Here is a 19459-nt window from a genome sequence, read left to right on the forward strand (position 1 = left end):
CCGATATTCACTGAAGGGCAATCATTTGAGCTACCCTAATACTTCAACCTTTTTTAACCGCCTCTGCAACCAATACTTTGAAACAATTTCAGAGAGCTATAGGGTGTAGAGAACTAATTTGAACATCTTTATGAAGCTTGCAAAGGTGACAAAGGCGAACCATTTTGGTATCATTTTGATAATAATTGTATGCTTAAATTCCACTGAAAAACTAGCGCTTTAGTGGTAGAAAGGGTTGGAGATTTACGGTATTCCTCTTAAAAATATAAGAATTGATTTAATTAGCGAGTACGTCTTTTTTACCAAAAATCTGCAGTAAAATATGGGGCAAAAGTTTTCACATTAAGGCTTGTTAGCCATTAAAAATGGCAGACTTTTCAGTCCCATCATTTTTTCAACCTGGGTAAAACTTAAATCAATAGATTTGTATGTTTGCTTTCAATCTAGTAACGTGAGAGTGTCTTCTTCTTGTAGGCCTTTTCCAGTGTTGAATATTTGTAGTTATGCTTCAATGGCATCCCAGACACGTAACACAATTAGATACTGGCACTGTTCAGGTTGTGCTTTGGTAAAACTTTTGTAGCTTTCTCAAAAATCCTGTTCACTTGTGGCACAACCTAGATAACCTCTGATACAAAAAGTTAGAATACATATACATTAAAGTAAAGTACTGTCAAAACCCTGTAAAAGATTAAATGGCATCTACAATGTATATGGAAAATTTAGTAAACTTTTCATAATTTTCCAGGAAATTAAGACTTTTTATATGGTACAAAACATCCTTAAGTCCAGGTTATCCTGAAAACAATCATCAGTGATTTAACACTAAAGTTTTATTAAAGTGACCCTGACCAGCACCTTTGCCACACTAGAAAATACTGCAATTGTCCGATTTATGGTCTTTATGGCCTGTGATAAATTAAAAAGTCTCAAATCTATATTATAAGCCAATTATAAGCTTGTAGAATCACCTGTCAACTGTTGGCCACGTACCAATAACGACATAAAAACACCTCAACTCCAGCCAATGTGGATTAACAAGTTCATAACAAACAACAAAATGCCCAACAGCATACTGTAATTACCAAATGTATTTATTTGCATTCAGCTACTACAAGTTGGAAGTTTTAATAGGCCTGGGTCCTGGGGCATGCCAAAATGAGGATGAAGGAGGAAGCGAGAGCAGAAGATAAGACAGAATTCAAAGAAATGACTTGGAGAAACAGAAAATAGCTAAAAGAATGGCCATACAGAAGCAAGTCAAAGCATAACAAGCAATGGCGCGGAAAAGCACTAAGAGAGACTCAATGTTGATCAACAGTGCAAGAGGGTAGTGGGGAATATGCAATGCCGAAAATCATACCTTAATGGATCTAATGATGTTTCACACTAAACTCAAAGAGTAACTGTTCAATAGTTTTATACTTTTTGTCGAAAATTAAGGTGTCAGCACCAATATGAGTGACTTAAAACAGTTGAAACAAAGGGCATGTACATACATAGTTATGTACAGAACAAAAAGCGTACATTTCATGATACGCTCACACTTAAAAAAGAATGGAAAGAAAAGATTTGTCATAGGTGGGTAAAGATTCTTTGTGGTAGGGTAGGAGGGTACACGGGGCTTGAGGCTGACAGAATGGTTGACAAGCTCGTCTCAGATTAATAGAATGGTTGACAAGAGCATGACTGTTTGGCATTTACATAATGGTCGACAAAATCTGCTATATGGGGTTAACAAAATGGCTGCCAACATCTCATTTTGGGGACCTATTTTATCGGGTTAACAGAGTGGTTTACAAGATCTGGTTTATGGGCATATCAAACATGGTTGACGAGCTGTGCTGCAAGAGCTGTATTATATGTTTACCAGAATAGCTGACAAGATCTGGTGTGTTGTGATATCAGAACCGTTGAAAAGAGCTGTTGTGTGGGATTAACATTGTAATGATTTATTTATTTAATTGTGTTTTACAGCATACTCAAGAATGTTTCACTTATACGGCAGCCAGCATTATGGTGGGGGGGGGGGGGGGGAACTGGGTAGAACCCTGGGGAAACCCACAACCATCCGCAGGCTGATAGGTGTTGTAATGGGATATGGAGATTGGAGCATTCAGAGTAAGCCAGTGTATTAGGTTAGGAAAAAGGTTCACAACTTGTATACTGGGGTAAAATGGGTGAATGTGCAATAGGGAAAGGGGTGTAAAATAGTGGCATACCTCAGTTCCACAGCCATGACGCTGATCTGTCATACACACTAACCTCACAAATAAATTAGTACAATAATTATGAATAAAGATCTGCGTGGTATACACAGCCTCCCCCCCACCCCCCTCCTGCACACATGTTATCTTACAGAGTAACAACAAAACATACATACTTACTTACATACATCATACCGCTTGTAAGCGCAGGAGAGAGCCTACAGATGGGCGTCTCTGTCTTGGTTACAACTATATCAGTGATTCTAACGATACAATGTGTGGCCAAGTTTAATGCATGAGAGGGTGAAGATATACTGATGTGTACGTATAAATATACATTAACTATACAGTGAAATATACAGTATATACAATAATAAACAGTGGATAATATTTTTACACCTATATACATGCCATGTAAAGCTTAGCAAAACAAGATAAAGAACACGGTAGCAAACGGTAGCTCAAGCAGGATAAAGCAGTAATTACCATCAGCCAATCAAAGCACTAAAGAGTTGCAGCAGCCAATAAATAGAACTCGACCAGCTTAAATTATATGTATATGTAAGTTACATACATGATTGATTAAGCTTAGCAGATTAAAGCTGGTACAATAAACAGTTGTACTGATAAAGCTAGGAGCGTAGATACAGTTAATAATTCTGAGAAAAACAAGTGATACAAGTTTCTGTTTGCATATACCTTAGCAGAGTATATCAAGAGACAGTTTTCAGGACTTGCCTTGCTACAAGGTAGACTGGGCAACACATACGTACTGGACAGAGAAATAAACACGATGCACCTGTTATAAAGGTATAATCCAAACAATCAAGAAAATATGGATTTCTAAAAAAAAAAAAAATTATAGTCAGATATCACTTTCATGTTTTCTTGAGATCATATATATTTGGCTATTGCGTAGCTGAAGAATAAAACTGTCAGGTGATAATGATTTTAATAATATCAATAATACATGGAACAGAACCCTGATGTAACCCTACTAAACTAACAGCAACCACACGGATCTGTAAGCAACCACACAGAATTATGTGTAAGCAACATACAGATCTGCCAGTAACTAGGTGCTTAAACATTACTCAGCCCTCAGAAAAAATTCTGCAAAAAACAAAAAAAAAAGTCCAGTTACGTACATGCACTTGTTCCGTCATGTAAGCTGTGTTTAGTCGGTAAGCCATTAGTTTTTATGATGACACTTCTGTTTTGCAATTGCCAATTTAGCTAATTAAGCTAACAACCAATAATTAAGCAGAAGATGACTTAATTGATTCCTGGTTCATGCCATTCGTTAACACTGCCATCTAGTGTGACTAGGGCCTGGATTACACACCAGGTGTCTTTTCCAATAAACTCTGATACAGATTCGCTAATCTTCATGTTTGGAAGTCAGTGACATGACATGGTACAGCAAGAGAAACAGCTTGTCAAACCTAAAGGGGAGATAACCATGTTTGATTAAAAAACTACTGTATGGCAAAAGATAGCCTGCCAGATGGTGTGAAAATACTGATGGTGTCTGTCGAAGCCACATTAATGACACATTTACTGACCACTTTATGCCATTTCTTCTCTCTCACTGTTGTAACTGTGTTTAGCCAAGCTTAAGAGAAATACCTATATAAGCAGTTTCTTCTTGTTCAAATTGAGACTGTATAAGGTACAGTGCATCTGCCAAGCTACAGCCCAAGATTTAATTCTTTTCTAAATGACATTTTGTTTCGTGAATATGCTTGCTGTAAATTAGGCTAAGAAAGATTTCCTTTCTGAAAAAACAAAGAAACAAAATAAATAATGTCAATAAGGAACAAATTGTTAGGATATATCTTCAGCTACAGCACACTGCTTTAGTTATGCCATGTAAATATCTCATCCAAAGTTGAAAGTCACCGTGTCTCTACAAGCAAACTAAGCCTTTCCTTTATAATGCAAATTTTATAACATTTATAACAATTTATAAACTTTAGATACATTTACAGTATCTTGCACCTTAGGCTGATAATGGCGTACCAGTTAATATGATGAAAAACTAGGATTCTTTGTGATGTGGGGCTTGGCCTACTTAAGTTATCAGCTTTTGCTGTTTCATGTTAATTCAATTCACAACCATACTTTTATGCATGCCACTCAAAACACATATACAACACTCTCTTGTTATACTGTAGGCAGTAAATATGTGTCGGTATTCTCTACAGTACCACAGCGAGTTAATAACACAATAACCTTACATTGGCATAAATAATTCTCACATTCAACAACTGATGATATACTTCACACAAGAGACAGTACAGCCTGTTTTATGTTCCAGTGCACTTTTTAACATATAACACATGGGTTGTTTCCCTTTGATTATATTTGTAATATAAAATTTGCAGCCCCAAAGCCTGTAACTTGCCAACATGATCGGATGTTCCTGAGAACACTTGTGCTTAATAATTGATAATATTCCACACTACCGTAATCACACTGCACTTTATGCCTAAAAATTTTCCCACATCGTCCAAAGCAGTCAAGGATAATGATAATTACACGGTAGCAAGACTTTCAGATGCCAGTCATCCAACACATATGAGTTATGCATACACATCATATAAGACTCGGTAAAAATCTTTGCGCAGCAACAGTTCTCTATAACATTCAGCTCCTATCATACAATCCCGTCCATAAAACTGGTGTCCAAATGTTGGATAAGAGTTCTGATGAATCCCATTTCTTTCCGTGTATTCTCAAAGATAATTTTGGGATCTTCACTTTCACAACGCAGACAGTTGGGTGCCATTACCATGGCTAAATTATTCACGTCCATTTTTGTGACGCTGGCATTTTCTGTAGCAGCAAATACCTGCAAAAGATGATAAACATAGCATAACATAGTGACAAAGGCAAAATCTCTACATGTAGATAAGCAAGATCAGTATTTTCCTCCCTTAATGAGGGTAATGCAAACTCTCACTGGAAATATAACCTCCTTTACCACATGATAGAAGTTAAGCCGATCAGCCTGGGTGAGCCAGGTTATGCTCCAAGAGACATTTTTACAAGGTTTAGCCATTACCAAGTGCTAGTCCACATGGTGTAATATTAACTATACCACTTCTTTGAGTCATGGACAGTAAATAAGATTTCCTTAATCAGTGTTTTTTCCCCATCCACCTGAGAATACTTTTAATGATTTATCAAAGGTATAAAAAAAATCCTCCACGAGAAGTTTATTTAGCTACTGTTTGCACTGCTTTGCGGTACATGCTTATGTGGAGGACTCAATAGTAAGCACTGTTGAAGTCTCCCTAATTTCTCAACAAATTTGACTACGTTCTTCAGCATATTGGAAGAATTTCTCAGATCCACTTACTCATAATATCTTTGATGTTCATACATGACAATCTCTGATTTCAAAATCAGATTTCAAATCTGATTTCAAAAGTTTTCACTTTTGGTCAAATCTGTTCAGGATTTAGGGTGTACTTGAAATAGTCTTACCTGTAAAAATCTAATTAAGTATGATAATACAAGTCTGTTGATTTCTGGGAGCTGATTGATGACAGCTATGGCGGCCTCAGGGTTTGCATAGCTCTCTATACAGCTGTCATAGAAGGCTGGGGGTATGAGGGGGACGTAGAGCTCGCGATACCACAGCTTGAGCAGGGAGGCTGGGATGTGAGGGTCCGGGCAGTCGTTAGGCGGGATCCACTGGTCACAGCGTAACTTCAGGGCATTCACCTCGTCTATATCACCCGGTACCCTGCCAACAAAAACGATGACCTTGTCAACACAAAAATGTCAACAGCTTACCAACCCGGACAGATTCTATTTTCATAAAACTTCCTAAAGAAAAGACAAATCTAGAACAAATAAGTGTATATATTGATAATATATCCGACATAAGGCTTATAAAGTATACCTTTCTAGTTTTGTGATGTTTCATAACTGAGATATTCCATTTCAAAGTAAACAAGATCAAGCAAATTGAAATAGTTGAAAGCATGGCATGCTATCAGCTTTATCTAATCAGTGGTGAATGATTTCTGTAACATGCGATCGGAATGCAGCTGTTTCCCGAATACTGTTCTCACATTTAGCCACATGAACATGGGGTACAAATGACATTGTGTTTCCGGTTTCTCTAACACGGTGCATCCCATGGACTCGTAAGAATTTCGGATTTATAGAGGTAAGAAGTAAGTCAGCAACAAATAATTTTGGCCCATTAGGGCTGTTCTCAATCAATGTGTAAATCACAAAGGTTAAATTATTTGTTGTCTTTTCTTTTAACACTTTGTGTAAACGACAAAGTCTGGGTTGTGGTGCCATATGGTGACATGCGTTGCAAGAAAAGTTATGCAAAATTGATTTTTTTTAGTTTTGTTAAAGTGGACCCAGTCTTGTAAACCTGTTCAATTAATCTTTTTATTTTTAGGGCATATGTTTCAATTTATAAATGCACTAAGAACCTTTGAATTAATAAAAACACTGAGAATGTGTAGTTACAAGCAAAATATGTAGTAGGTATATGTATAGACTGACCTGAATATGCCTTCTGTCTGAGCACCATTAAGCTTGAGCACTTCTTCAGAGAGTATTGTTTGTATCCATGGTAACCGTCTGTCTGGGAACTTGTCGCTTTGCATCAAGAGTATATCATCAAGTGTGTTGCCAAACATTGATGGGTGAAATATAGACTTCTGTAACACAAACAACGTGAAAAACATTTAAATAGTTATCGGATCAGGGCATTATGCCATATGCGAACAAATTTCATTCACATGTAATATATTTACACAGGAGGTCAACTTTCTGGATGGAGAAAATCCACCATAACACTGACAAAACCACAGCCTTCTACTAGGAGCTGGTAGTCATGAACCATGGCCTAATGTTTAGAAACACTGATTCTGAATTGCTAGGAAACACAAGGTTCAAACTCAGTCCCACTGATTGAGGGTTTATTTATGTATTTATTTACTTGATTGGTGTTTTAGGCCATACTCAAGAATATTTCACTTATACGACAGCGGCCAGCATTATGGTGGCAGGAGAACGGGCAGAACCCGGGGGAAACCCACGACCATCCGCTAACTGAGAATGCCTTGGTGTCCCTTTACCCCATGCTCACCAGCCCATATATAGACTGAAAGAACTCTAGACAAACCTTGGCCTGCTCTATTTCATCCATTGTAGGTTTGCGCACTCCTCGTTTGGCTCCTGTGGCCTGAGCTCGCTCTAGCCTACGATGACAGTGATCTGCAAAATGACTAATTGGCACCTGAAATATAATACAAGCAATACATCATTAATCTTTTTCAGTTTACTAAAATCCTTGATGAATTGTACAGTAATGAGCCATTTTGATACAATACAGTAGCCATGGTGATCTAGAAACAGATGTGCTTGTTGCAGAAATGATAGGGCCCCCCCCGTTTCACATACACAAACATTTTTGTACTGCTTCCCGAAAATTCTTTCACCTCCAACACAAGGCCATATATAACTTAACCAAACTGAAGGCTGGTGGTTGAACAAGGAGTATTGCCTCTACTTACATTGGGTAAATCACAGTTTGGGTCAGTATGTCGTGATATGTAACCCTCCAGGTAGGAATGGAATTTCAAAGATGGTGGGAAAAACGACAAACAGATGGCCAACAACTCCCAGCCTTTCTGTAAGCTTTCCCTGCAAAACAGGAGACAAAGAACAATAATTCAGACCCAGAGATCTATAGTTTCAGGCATGGAGAGCACTGAGTGAAATAAACATCTGTTAATACTAAATTTATCTAGGATTTCTCTGATTTTCCTTTGTTCCTGCAATCATGTCAACAAGAAAAATTGCCAAGAGCAGTCTACATTTTCCACAAATTAGATGATCTTCAAGTTTTATTTCCACGCCTTTCTCCACCATTAGAAAAGGAACTATTCTGTTCACAAAATAAAAATTTATATTGCCGTGGCCTAGAAGATTTTTGACACTGTGAGGTGCAGGTATTTCATCGATACTACAAGAAATCAAGAAGGTATATCTGATACCGACTTACTCTTTTTTGTTCTCAGTTGTCTGACGACACAGCTGGATGAAGATTTCGTCTCTGATGATTGGAGTGCTCCACCCCTTGGTAACTATCTCTAAAGCTGTGTTTATCGTTGGAGACTTGTTCTTACGATCTCCCATATAAACCTGAATCAGTGCTAAAAAGTCAAGGGAAATAACCAGGCAGACAAAAAACAGGACATAATATATGCACATTTTATGGTTTGTACTCTTGAAGAATTTATTAATGTATAATGGATTCATTCACTTTTCCATCAAGGTTTGTTACTTTTGCAGATCTCTCTCAAAAGCAATATATAAAAGTACCAGAGTTATACTGACTGCAGATAAGGCACAAACATCATGTTGATCATTAGCAATCAACAGGTTTATTCACAACAAATGGAATTTCCAGGGAAACTGACTTTCACAGATGTACAATACTCATTTCTCGTTTCATTAATATCCAAGCTGATCACTTTCCTTTCTGCGCATAAGTGTGCAATACAATAATTTACAGGTTATTCTCATTCAGTACATTAAGAAAGGATATTTTTGAAGATTTCACAGGCATCTTTTTTCACGGCCTTATCATTTGTTCGAATCATTGGCTTCTGTATTGGGTCCTGCGAACAGACAATATATAGCATGTGAGTTTTTGGCTGCAGTTAGAGGTCACTTACACTTCAATGATCTATCTTTTAAATGGTTTATGACTTATACAAGAATTTCCACATTCATAATACCTGTAAAGACTGTCTATGAAGAAAACATAGCTGGAAGAGATCATTATGCATGACCAGCAACCTGACAAATCTACTGACACAAAGCCGGCAGTTCTAACACTGACAACCTGGAATTACACCACTGAGCCAAGAAGAACCTTCAGGTATGCATACTACTGGTCCACTTGTACATTCAAACACACATGTACATGTATTTGCTTATGGCGCCGTCTATAGCCACTGCCCTACAAAGACACTGCTGTTAGGCCATAAAAGAATGTTGGCAGAGGATGAGCCTTTCCCCTAAGCTTAACCCACACCAAGTATGGTCAAGGACCTGAACTACTCATTTTGCCTGGTTGTTCTATTGATCTTTGAAGGGTGTTTTGAGGTTTGTTTAGAAAAAATAAACAATACTCCAGTGACAAACTGTAAGATATGGCACCAAAAGAAAGGTTCATACCATTTATTTCACTCTAAAAGTGCATTTCTGTATGGCAAAATCTTAGGTGATTTTACCAAAGCATATTTGGCTGTAAGGCACATGTGCCTCCTTCCCCAATGTCTCCTTGTAGAGAAGCTCACCTTAGACCAAGCCAGCATGTTGGCCAACGATACCTTCTTCCCAAAAAGACCCTTCTTGTGACGATTCAGGTTCTGCTGTGCGTAGTTTTCAATATCACTATCTGAGTGAAGCTTCTGATGGGTCAAAAACAGGCTGACAGACCTCGGAGACGAGTTCGTCCCCGATCGGTTCTGCCAGCAAAACAAGCAAACACTTGTCAGTGAACAGGTACATTTTGACCTTGTAGTATACATATATATTTATAAATTAAACCACCACTTAGAATAACTGTGTCTGCACAGAGGCATCCTTCAGTTTATTGGAAATAAAACTCTGTCTTAATTGAAAAATCACTTATACCTTATACGCTCAGTTGTGGAGTAAGACTTCTATACAATCTGTTAGAGGTATGGAATGTTGCAGAATTACTAGTACAGGTAAATCATGAAGTGTTTGCACAAAGTTTAGAGTATAAATACAGGCACAAAAGGAAATAAACACAAAACCAAAATACACACACACACACAAAAAAAATGCTTGAAATCAGGGAATGAGTTTAAGTAAGTCTTTATGTGACATGCATATTTTAAGTATCTCTCTCATAGCCCCCGCACATGTAAATGCATGTCAAGTAACAATCTCAGAATCAAATGCACATCAAGCAAAACTATCCTACCCACATTCACAGGTCAATTAACTCCTTCCTACTAACATCCAAAAGTCAAGCAACTCTCCCATACTTGCATCCAAAAGTCAAGCAACTCTCCCATACTTGCATCCAAAAGTCAAGCAACTCTCCCATACTTGCAACCAAAAGTCAAGCAACTCTCCCATACTTGCATCCAAAAGTCAAACAACTCTCCCATACTTGCATCCAAAAGTCAAGCAACTCTCCCATACTTGCAACCAAAAGTCAAGCAACTCTCCCATACTTGCTTCCAAAAGTCAAAGAACTCTCTTATCCTTACATGCCCAGATCAACAAACTCTCTCATACATGCACAGGTCAAGCAACTCTCCCAAACTTGTACCCACGGGTCAAGCAACTCTACCAAATTTGTATCCAACTCATTCACACTAGCATCCACCAATGAAGCAACTCTTTCATCCTTACATTCACAGACCAAGCCACTCCTATATTCGTACATTTACTCAATTCATTCACATCAAGTCCCACAACCAGTCACAAAGAACTAGTCTCTCTCTTAAGTAAATGTCATTTCAGCTATCCAATACCAATTTACTTCCCCAAATAAAATTTATACGAGAAAATCATAACAAGCATAGCTCAACAAATAAATCAATTATTTTTAAAAAACTCTTCCGCAAGAATTTACATAAATGAGAGAGTATACAGTATGCTGTACTTACACAGTGCATGATTGAGACAAAAAAATAGTGAGTCACTGGAGACTAAACTACCATGCGTCAATCCAGAAATCATTTATCTTCTAAATCGACTGAGTACATATGCATATAAAGGGAAATAAATGTAAGGCATGAGACAGAAAACAGATGGCAAAAACAAGGGCATGAATGGACAGTTATGTATGGAGAAGGGACTGGCTTATTGTCCAGTGGGACATTGCTGTCTTGACTATACTCACGGCTGAGGGAACAATGAAAGCATTGGAAAGCGAAAAAACACCACATTCCCAAGAAATGTACACTGAACAGAGGAAAACACTGGTAACAAGCACACGTATGACAAACCACTCCCACATATCGAAGCGAAGTACAATCAGCCAAGCTGACAACAACATTACTCAAGTCAAAATATACTTGCAAGCAACAAATCCAAGTCGATAGACTGCTCAAGGATCTAAGCAGAAAAACGAAGAGGAAACAAAATGAAGACGTTTCACTGATGAATTCATTGGAAAGCTGCTATGAATGGAAACAATATAAGACGATCACTTCAAAATAATGAAAAAGTACAAAAACTAGTGGCCAAAGGCTAAGATGTCAGCAATACTGCGAATCCCAAAAGGACACTGATGGGGTACGGAAACATACCACCAAAAGCGAACAAAAACCAACAGCCAAACACAACCTGATGTGATGTAACAACGCTGGGGCAACCATGTTGACTGGAACTTTTAAAAGGAAATTCATATTCTTTTCAAGGTGATGTTTAAAAAGCACAATGGTTGAAAGAGTTGAGAAAGTTTGACAATATATCATTAGCAGAAGAGCGATGAACCAGAATTAAGTTGGAGTGACATGATGTCTCTCTTACCTGTCGATGGAGGGAGCCTGTGCTAGGTGACCCCGCCATGTTCACCTCTGACTGTGATGCCACCACCATGGACAGAGGGCGCTGCTGAGCTATATCCTGTTGCAGTGATTGGCTCTTCTCCAGCACGGGTGTACATACTGGCTCTGCCACTTTAGCGTACGCCTCTGGTTTGCGCCGCTTGAGTGAGGCGTGCTGCGTCTCAATGGGTAGGGGTGGTGGTGGAGGTGGCTTGCTGTGAGATTTAGGGGAGGAGGTGGAGAAGACACTGCTGCTGTCCGACTCCCCATAACCCTGGTCAGGCGCCACTGGCAACAGAGACAGTCGATAAGATTAGTAAATCCTTGCCACAATCTGAATACACTGTTAATGTAGGCCTAATGTACATGTACTGATCTACATGTCTAGTATGGTCCCATAACAACATGATAATCACCAAAACACTCAAGAAGCCAGCACCTTATGTAGTATGGAGTATCTAGAAACCGTTTCAAATTTCCTATACTCCCATATCAGTTAAATACTGCAATCTTTTGGTACTATTTTATCCCTGACGCATGTAGTACTTTTTAAAATATACTTTGTAATTTTTTTTTCATAGCTACATGTACAAGAGATCCAAAATGAACTAAGTTACATGTAAATAATCATTAAATGAGAAGAATTCATTCACTTCAAGATGTGACATATGGCTCTTTAAGGCCTAATGCTTGTAAAATCGAAGTGGAGTTAATGAAAAAATTAATACATACAAGCCACCATACCAAGCATATAAACATGTATCTAAAACTTACTGACATAGATCTATAGGACAGAAACAGAGACTTGATTCAATCAGTACATGTAATTGTAATTCTAACATACTGTACCTCTACATATACACATGAGTACACATGTTTTTCTTCAATCTGGAAGTGTTTACAATTTTTAGAAAAACAATCAACAGACACTAAAGCAAAAATGTATGATCCAACAAAAGCATTATTAATATCTTGATTACATGTATCTTTTTAACTTGCACAAATATCAAAACTGTCAAAAAGTAAGATGATTTACTGATGATACCTGATGGCCTACAGCTGTATCTGACATTTGAGTCCCAATGAAGGACACCACAAACCCATGTCAACATCAGTACTGTTAGCTTACATATACTTGCCAGGTTTTTTTTTTTGGCAATATAATAGGTAAAATTGAAGGCAATTTATGGCACAAATAATCTGATTAAGAAGATAACATGTAGGCTTTGTTGGTACATGCATACTTAAGGGCTTCATGGAGAGAAAAATTGCACAGTCTAGACAGTCATAATATGTTTAAATAAACATTGTGTTAGCATGTGAAAAGGTTGAAGCATTTCAGTCCATGAAGCTGTTTCAAATGGCAGAATAGACTCACTCACCGTTGTGTTTAACAGTACCCACACATACATGTACACAGTATCAAATCAGATCACACATGTAGATCAAAAATGTCCCCAATGCCCTACAGCATGCTCTCAGTAACAGAGTCAATACAGCAAGTATGCTTGAACATGAGGTACTGAGGTGTACAATTAAATGTGGTATATCCAAAACTACCAGTACATGTATGTCTGCTCAGACTTTGTTGATAATAGGGAGGACACTGACGACGCAAATGACAAGGGATAAATGCATCTCAGCAAACAATCTACATGTACATGTATGAAATAATATGAGATGCCAGATATATGGCTATATTAGACACTTGTACATGTAACTATTGTTATCTACACTGACACTCCTGTTATCATAAAGTCAGGTCACTAAACAGGTCCTCATCACAAGTATGCAACCTGCCATGCTGCACATTGCAGTGTAACAGCAAATACAGACACAGAAAACTCTGTACTTACTAACTGGCTGAAATGATAACAGCCAACAGTTGGATTTGGCCATTTTATCTTGCCAGTATTAACAATTTCTCTTTCTGCTTGTGCTCTGTACCTGTACGCCTGTATACCTTGTACTTCGAACTGTTCTTCTGACCCATAAGCTACACCATGCCTCTGACAACAGGAGCTTTTCATACATCAACAGGTGGCCAGCCTTCACCAGAGTGTAAGTACATGGTGTACAAGTACATAGCCAGATCTCTAGGCATTATACTTCAATTTATAGTGGGCTATTTACAACACAAAATGTAAAAATCTGTATCAAAAAGTACTTTAAAGTGCCCGTACCAGTGTTTGGGTCCACGGTACATTAATATGCCAAATAAAATATACATGTATCAAATGTAATTCATGTATCAATATACCTATAACTGTAACCACTACACTGAAAGCATGGAAATGAGCCTAATGATGGTGGTCAAAACTAGACAAAAGTGGGTAAGCTTGCCAAGTTAAGGCAGTGTACATTTCAACTGGAACTTAACTCATTTCTCATACCTCTACTATGCTGCACATCCAAGTAGAAACTATTAAAGAGTACATGACTATTTCAAATACATACAGTACTGCTATATGAACATCCACAAAAAACACGTAATAGGGCAAAAATGCAAGTAAGTTTAAGTTACTCTTTTCAGCCAACATTTTATATCTGATATCACTCAATGCATTTATTTTGCACCAACCGTTGGTCTACAGGTATAGTGTAGTGCACTGATGACCAAACTCCCTAGAGGCCAGTCAACAAGTGTAGCACGAAATGCAGCACATAACTAACTTGTCTTAATTTCCCAGTTGTCCTCTGTACTCACCTTCAGAGTGGAAGCTGGCTGTCTGATTAGTTATAGACTGTCCATTGAGAGGTAAATTTTGCCTATTGTAATACTCCTCGCCCCTACGCACACTGTCAATGTAGCGGTCATCACGGTCCGTAATCTGGCCCTCTTTTGACCGCTGCTTCTCCTTGATCAGGCTGCTGAGGTGGTCCTGTTCGTGGGTGGAAGGAAGGTTAGCGTACTCGGGTTCCGAGTTGGAGACAGATGCAGAGCGGTGAGACATTTGACTACCCGCCCGCTCCAGTGGGAGATCGTGTTCGTTACTAGTCCTACTCGAGCCTTTGGAAGATAAACTGTCATGAACAGACACAGCACTGTCCTGCATGTTTCGTAAAGAACCCTGTGAAGAGTGAGTGTCAGACATATTGCGCAGGGACCCTTGGGAAGAGTGGCTGTCCGAGTGCTCCCGGTTCCGCGAGGAGGAGTGCGACGTTTGACTGTCCGTCCTGTCATGTCTGTAGCCACGGTTTGACGAGTGTGACGTGTCACTGTCAGACCGTTCGTGACGGAAGTAGTGTCCATACATCTCGGGGTACTCTCCCATATTTGAGGCCTGCACCCCTTGGTGAGACACACCCTGATCTCCCTGCCCTCCCGACTCATACCCTAAACTCTGCTGGTCCACATTAATCCTCTTGTAGGCCGTCTGTCCATCCCGTCGGTGGACCCCAACATAAGCCGGGTTAGTTCGCGGGAAGGACCGTAACTTTGGCTTCGAGAGCAGACTGTGAGGGATAGGGCTGACATCCCCCTGTTGGTGGACAATGTCCTGACTAAACGCGATATACTCCTCAGGGCGGTAAGGTTCACGCGCAGGGCCATATGTCTCTGAGCCACTAGTGGATGTGTACATGTCTTGCCCGTAACTGTCTTGCCGCCCATGGCTGAGCTGACTGGTGAAGCTACCCTGCATGGAGTAGTTATCAGGGGGAGGGAAGCCACCCATAGGATCACTAAAACTACCGCCACGTACATGGACAGGTCCATACTCCTCCCCTGATGACTGCTGGCTGTGCCGCAGGTAACCATCCTGTCGCCGTGGCACGGGGCTGTCTAGGGTAGCCGACTGGACAGACTTGGCCCTCTGTGGCCGCGGAGATTCTAGCGCTCGTCGCGGCGATTCGAACGACTCCCGCCTCAAGTTACCCGAAGGCTGTGGTGATGGCTGACTCCCTCTCCTTCTATGAACTCTATCCCCATTGGCCAGATCATAGTTGTCATGGCGACCAGAACTGCTATGGGATGAGGTAGAGTCTTGTCTTTGATAATGCCTCTGGAAAATGTAGACAAAAACTTATCAACTCTGTATTAAACAAGAACACATAATGGCCTAATGATAATTTCACCATAGTTCTTGTTCAAATTCTAATAAAACTTCATATGACATATTTTCCTTTAATATTCTGCAAAAAAATATTCTGTGATTACAAAACACATAAACGTTGGTCTAAATTTAAACAGAAGACTTTTCCTTTGTACCTACTATGCAAACTGCTAAATAACTGAAATAATTACACTTGTGATAATTGCTGATAATTATGATTCAGATCTGCCAAATAGAGATGATAATTGCTTTCACATGAACACACTGTCCGCAGTCTATAGCTTTCAATGACCCAACAATTAATATTACATAAGAGTACATCTAAATCGGTGGATAGACAACATAACAAATTAGCACAACCTACAACATGGCTGAGGACAGCTGACTGGTCCATGGCGAGAGATAAACAACAGAGATAAATAGCTCACATTACCATGTGGACTAAATGAACTCTATTTTGTGGGTAATGTGTTTTGTATATCTGATATCTCCTCATTGAAGACAAACCATCGTTTTGCAAACAGCAATTCAGCATGCTAATAATTTTCTTGATATCAGATACCAGTATCACATATGAAATTGTCTGAACAGTGAGACTAACCAGGCATATTTTGTCCCAGGAAACTGTCTATTTGGTTGTCAACCAGTGCAATACGGACTAATACCCAGCAAGTTATCTGAACAAACTGAACTTATCTTTTTTTTAACAACACAATTCAAATGCCTTTCCCAATGGTTTTTGTTGTTTTTTTTTAAATTAAGAATTTATTCCCTAACAAGATTCATTTTTGTATAAAAATAGAGTATTCATAAGGACAAGCATATAAATTTTAGGGTCATTTTTGGTATTAATTTGCCAGCTTCCAGTGGCTGCACAGTCAAACATTGTATCTCCACACTACCACTAAAGCTCCCTAACTGACACAAGACATGGTGCATGTAACAAACATTAGATAAACAACTCCATAGCAACCTTCTATTCATCGGAATGATTGTCATGGTAACAGTTACATGCATGTAACCCTATACATGTATGTGCTCTGCGATAAGGGCCCCTCTGTGGTAACTTTACCTGTTTATTATACAGTGAAAAACTGCCATCAATACTAAAAGTCCTTGTTATTAAGCTTGTAAATCTTATACGGAAACTAAGCTTGATAAGCTTCTATAATAACATCCTCCTCATATTTTGACGCTAGAGTTCTAACCACATGTATTACACAGAAGCACATTATCGTGGAAAATACAGAAAACTGAATTATATTCATCCAGAACCAAAAGCAGCTAGTATAAAAACCAGACAAAAACCCTGCAGTCAGTGAATACCGGTACAGCAGGTGCTGTAAGTCTAGTTCAGCTGTCACCTATCATTTATACATCAACTGTTTAACTGTTTGTACAACTGGCTACCCTGCAGACAATGAGTCTGCTGCTCAGCTGGTATACACTGGTGGGACATGTACAGTGTTATTATATCATCTGACCTTACAGTGCAGCAGGATAAGGGATGTGGAATATTACAGTTCACACCTTCTGTGTACATGACATTTAACCCCTCTAAAAGTTGGATTCCTCCACCTTAACCCAGATGGATCCAGCTGTAGGTATATATACCCTCTACATTCTGCTTCATACAGCTGAATAACAACTTATGCTGTTCCATATTATGTTCCTATTATATAATTCTCCAAACGCCCCACAATGTCAGCCTACTCAGATAATTCATGTACATGTATACTGTATACATGTAACTGTTACTTGTGATACACAGTGCATTAATACAATTTACATGATTTCCAAATCATAATCCTAAAATGCTAGATTTTTAGATGCCTTTATAGATGTTTCATGAGAATTTATTTGAAATAATCATTACATATAATTCAGACATATTTGTTAATAAACTGTAATTGAGCTGACATTCTGCACTTGAACTAAAAAAGTGAAAAATAAAATTTTATTTGCTTGGAGTTTTACGTTGTACTGAAGAATATGTCACTTTTATGATGGCGACCAGAATTACGGTGGGAGGAAACTGGAGTAAAATGTTAGCTTATGAGGTCTTACTGTACACATGCAAATGTTAGGATTCTACTCACATGTCTTCTGGAGGTGTGTGGACTGGTCTGAGACTGGTGTGGAGACTTGAGGGATCCGTGCCGCACATGCTCCCGTCGCTTCAGGAAAAACACAAATAAGCCATAGATTAATGGAAGGGTAGAATCAGGGCCACGATGAGGAGCAGGAACTCGGTGAGAGGGGTGGGCAGTGGGGGAGGGACGACAGGGCTGTAAAAGCCCGTCAGGTAGAGGGCCGCGTTTTGGATGACATCCATGACAACTGTCAACTGTGTCGTCATCCTCACACAGGGACGTCTGTCAGTGTCATTGTCTGCTTACGCAGGTCCCTGTTGTTACCCAGCTGGCGCCCCCAACAACTAGTGCTGCTACACCCAGACTTCCCTCCTAGCTACAGGTGGCTGCTTAACCCGCATTGTTCACCAACAGCTGTACACAAGTCTATCTGCCCCACAACAAATAGTCATCAGACTGGGCCATGCGGCGCAAAATTTCCTGTTCCAAATTGTCCAGAAATGTCGAGCGTGGTCGCAGTCAAGGCTACAACTTCACACACAACAAGCTAAGCACAGGGTGACCTGCACACTCAAGACAAGTCACCACAGACTGTTCACACAGGCTGTACACTTGCCTCCTGGGTTCCTGTTGGTGTATTTTATGCAGCCACTTGCTAGTATGGTACTGCAGATAGTGATGAGGCCAGGCTTGAGTTGTACAAGTCGTCCACTAGGACATCCTGGTCACTAGGTGTCCTCAACAGATAGAAAGCACGATCTAGCTACAACAGGACTAACTTAGTTCAGGCCACAGCACCTCAGCTGCTCCATGATCAATAATTCTCAAGTCAGGGACAGAATCATGCAATGTGACAGCAACTGACAATTGGGTCAGCTTTATTAACAGGACGGCAGAACTGAAGTGCTGTGTGGGGAGGACTGGGTAGGGGGATGGGGTTGCACGATGGGTGTCACTTTCTTCTAATTGGCAGAGTAATTATGCATGGGCCTCTAGCAGATGGTTCATGGATTTAGTGAGCTATGCACTGAATTATTCCATACTCCACATACATGTATCTATGATAAGCCACACATTATCACTTGGTAGTGTACAGGATAAAGGGCAGCTGGTGATGTGAGACTAGCAGCATGCAGAACCATCACATTTATCATTTTAACCACACTAATTGCTTCTGTCATAATGCAACATGCTAAACACTACTTCTGGGTATCTTAAACCTCACTTTGCTTAATTTATTATTATTCCAATATCAGAGAGAAGCTATTCTTTGTGTTAACAACAGGCAAAACAGCAGCTAAAAAACGTTTTATGCTAAATTTGCTAATGTGGTCATATCAATTTGTCAATTTCCCTCATATACTTTACACCGCGCTTTTTTCAAAGATTTAGTCCAGAAATCCACTCTTTAACTAATCACACGGTAAATTTTTTTAGTTGTTACGATTTTAAATTTGATTTTTAATAGTTTGGGTTTATAATTTTATGTTCATTAGTGTGTAGGTGTAGAAGCAGATCCATTT

General features: G+C 39.2%; 1 protein-coding gene across 4 annotated transcripts in view; it reads right to left on the reverse strand.

Annotated features, from left to right (window-relative positions):
- Positions 1-1073: 1073 nt before the first annotated feature.
- LOC135466472 (rho GTPase-activating protein 39-like) overlaps positions 1074-19459 on the reverse strand; it is a 62797-nt gene continuing 44411 nt past the window's right edge. For 3 of the 4 annotated variants that reach the window (XM_064743967.1, XM_064743965.1, XM_064743968.1), the window contains 11 exons: positions 17943-18020; positions 14496-15792; positions 11772-12076; positions 9554-9724; positions 8797-8869; positions 8251-8398; positions 7760-7889; positions 7369-7482; positions 6744-6901; positions 5700-5961; positions 1074-5061 (listed from right to left, as the gene is read on the reverse strand). In XM_064743967.1, coding sequence (XP_064600037.1) covers positions 4867-5061; positions 5700-5961; positions 6744-6901; positions 7369-7482; positions 7760-7889; positions 8251-8398; positions 8797-8869; positions 9554-9724; positions 11772-12076; positions 14496-15792; positions 17943-18020 — 2931 coding nt within the window. In that variant the 3' untranslated portion in view covers positions 1074-4866. Of the gene's footprint in view, positions 5062-5699; positions 5962-6743; positions 6902-7368; positions 7483-7759; positions 7890-8250; positions 8399-8796; positions 8870-9553; positions 9725-11318; positions 11355-11771; positions 12077-14495; positions 15793-17942; positions 18021-19459 lie in introns of all 4 variants that reach the window. The other variant, XM_064743966.1, reaches the window with a different exon arrangement.

The sequence above is a fragment of the Liolophura sinensis genome, chromosome 6 (genome assembly GCF_032854445.1).
Source record: "Liolophura sinensis isolate JHLJ2023 chromosome 6, CUHK_Ljap_v2, whole genome shotgun sequence".
NCBI classification, from domain to species: Eukaryota; Metazoa; Mollusca; class Polyplacophora; order Chitonida; family Chitonidae; genus Liolophura; species Liolophura sinensis.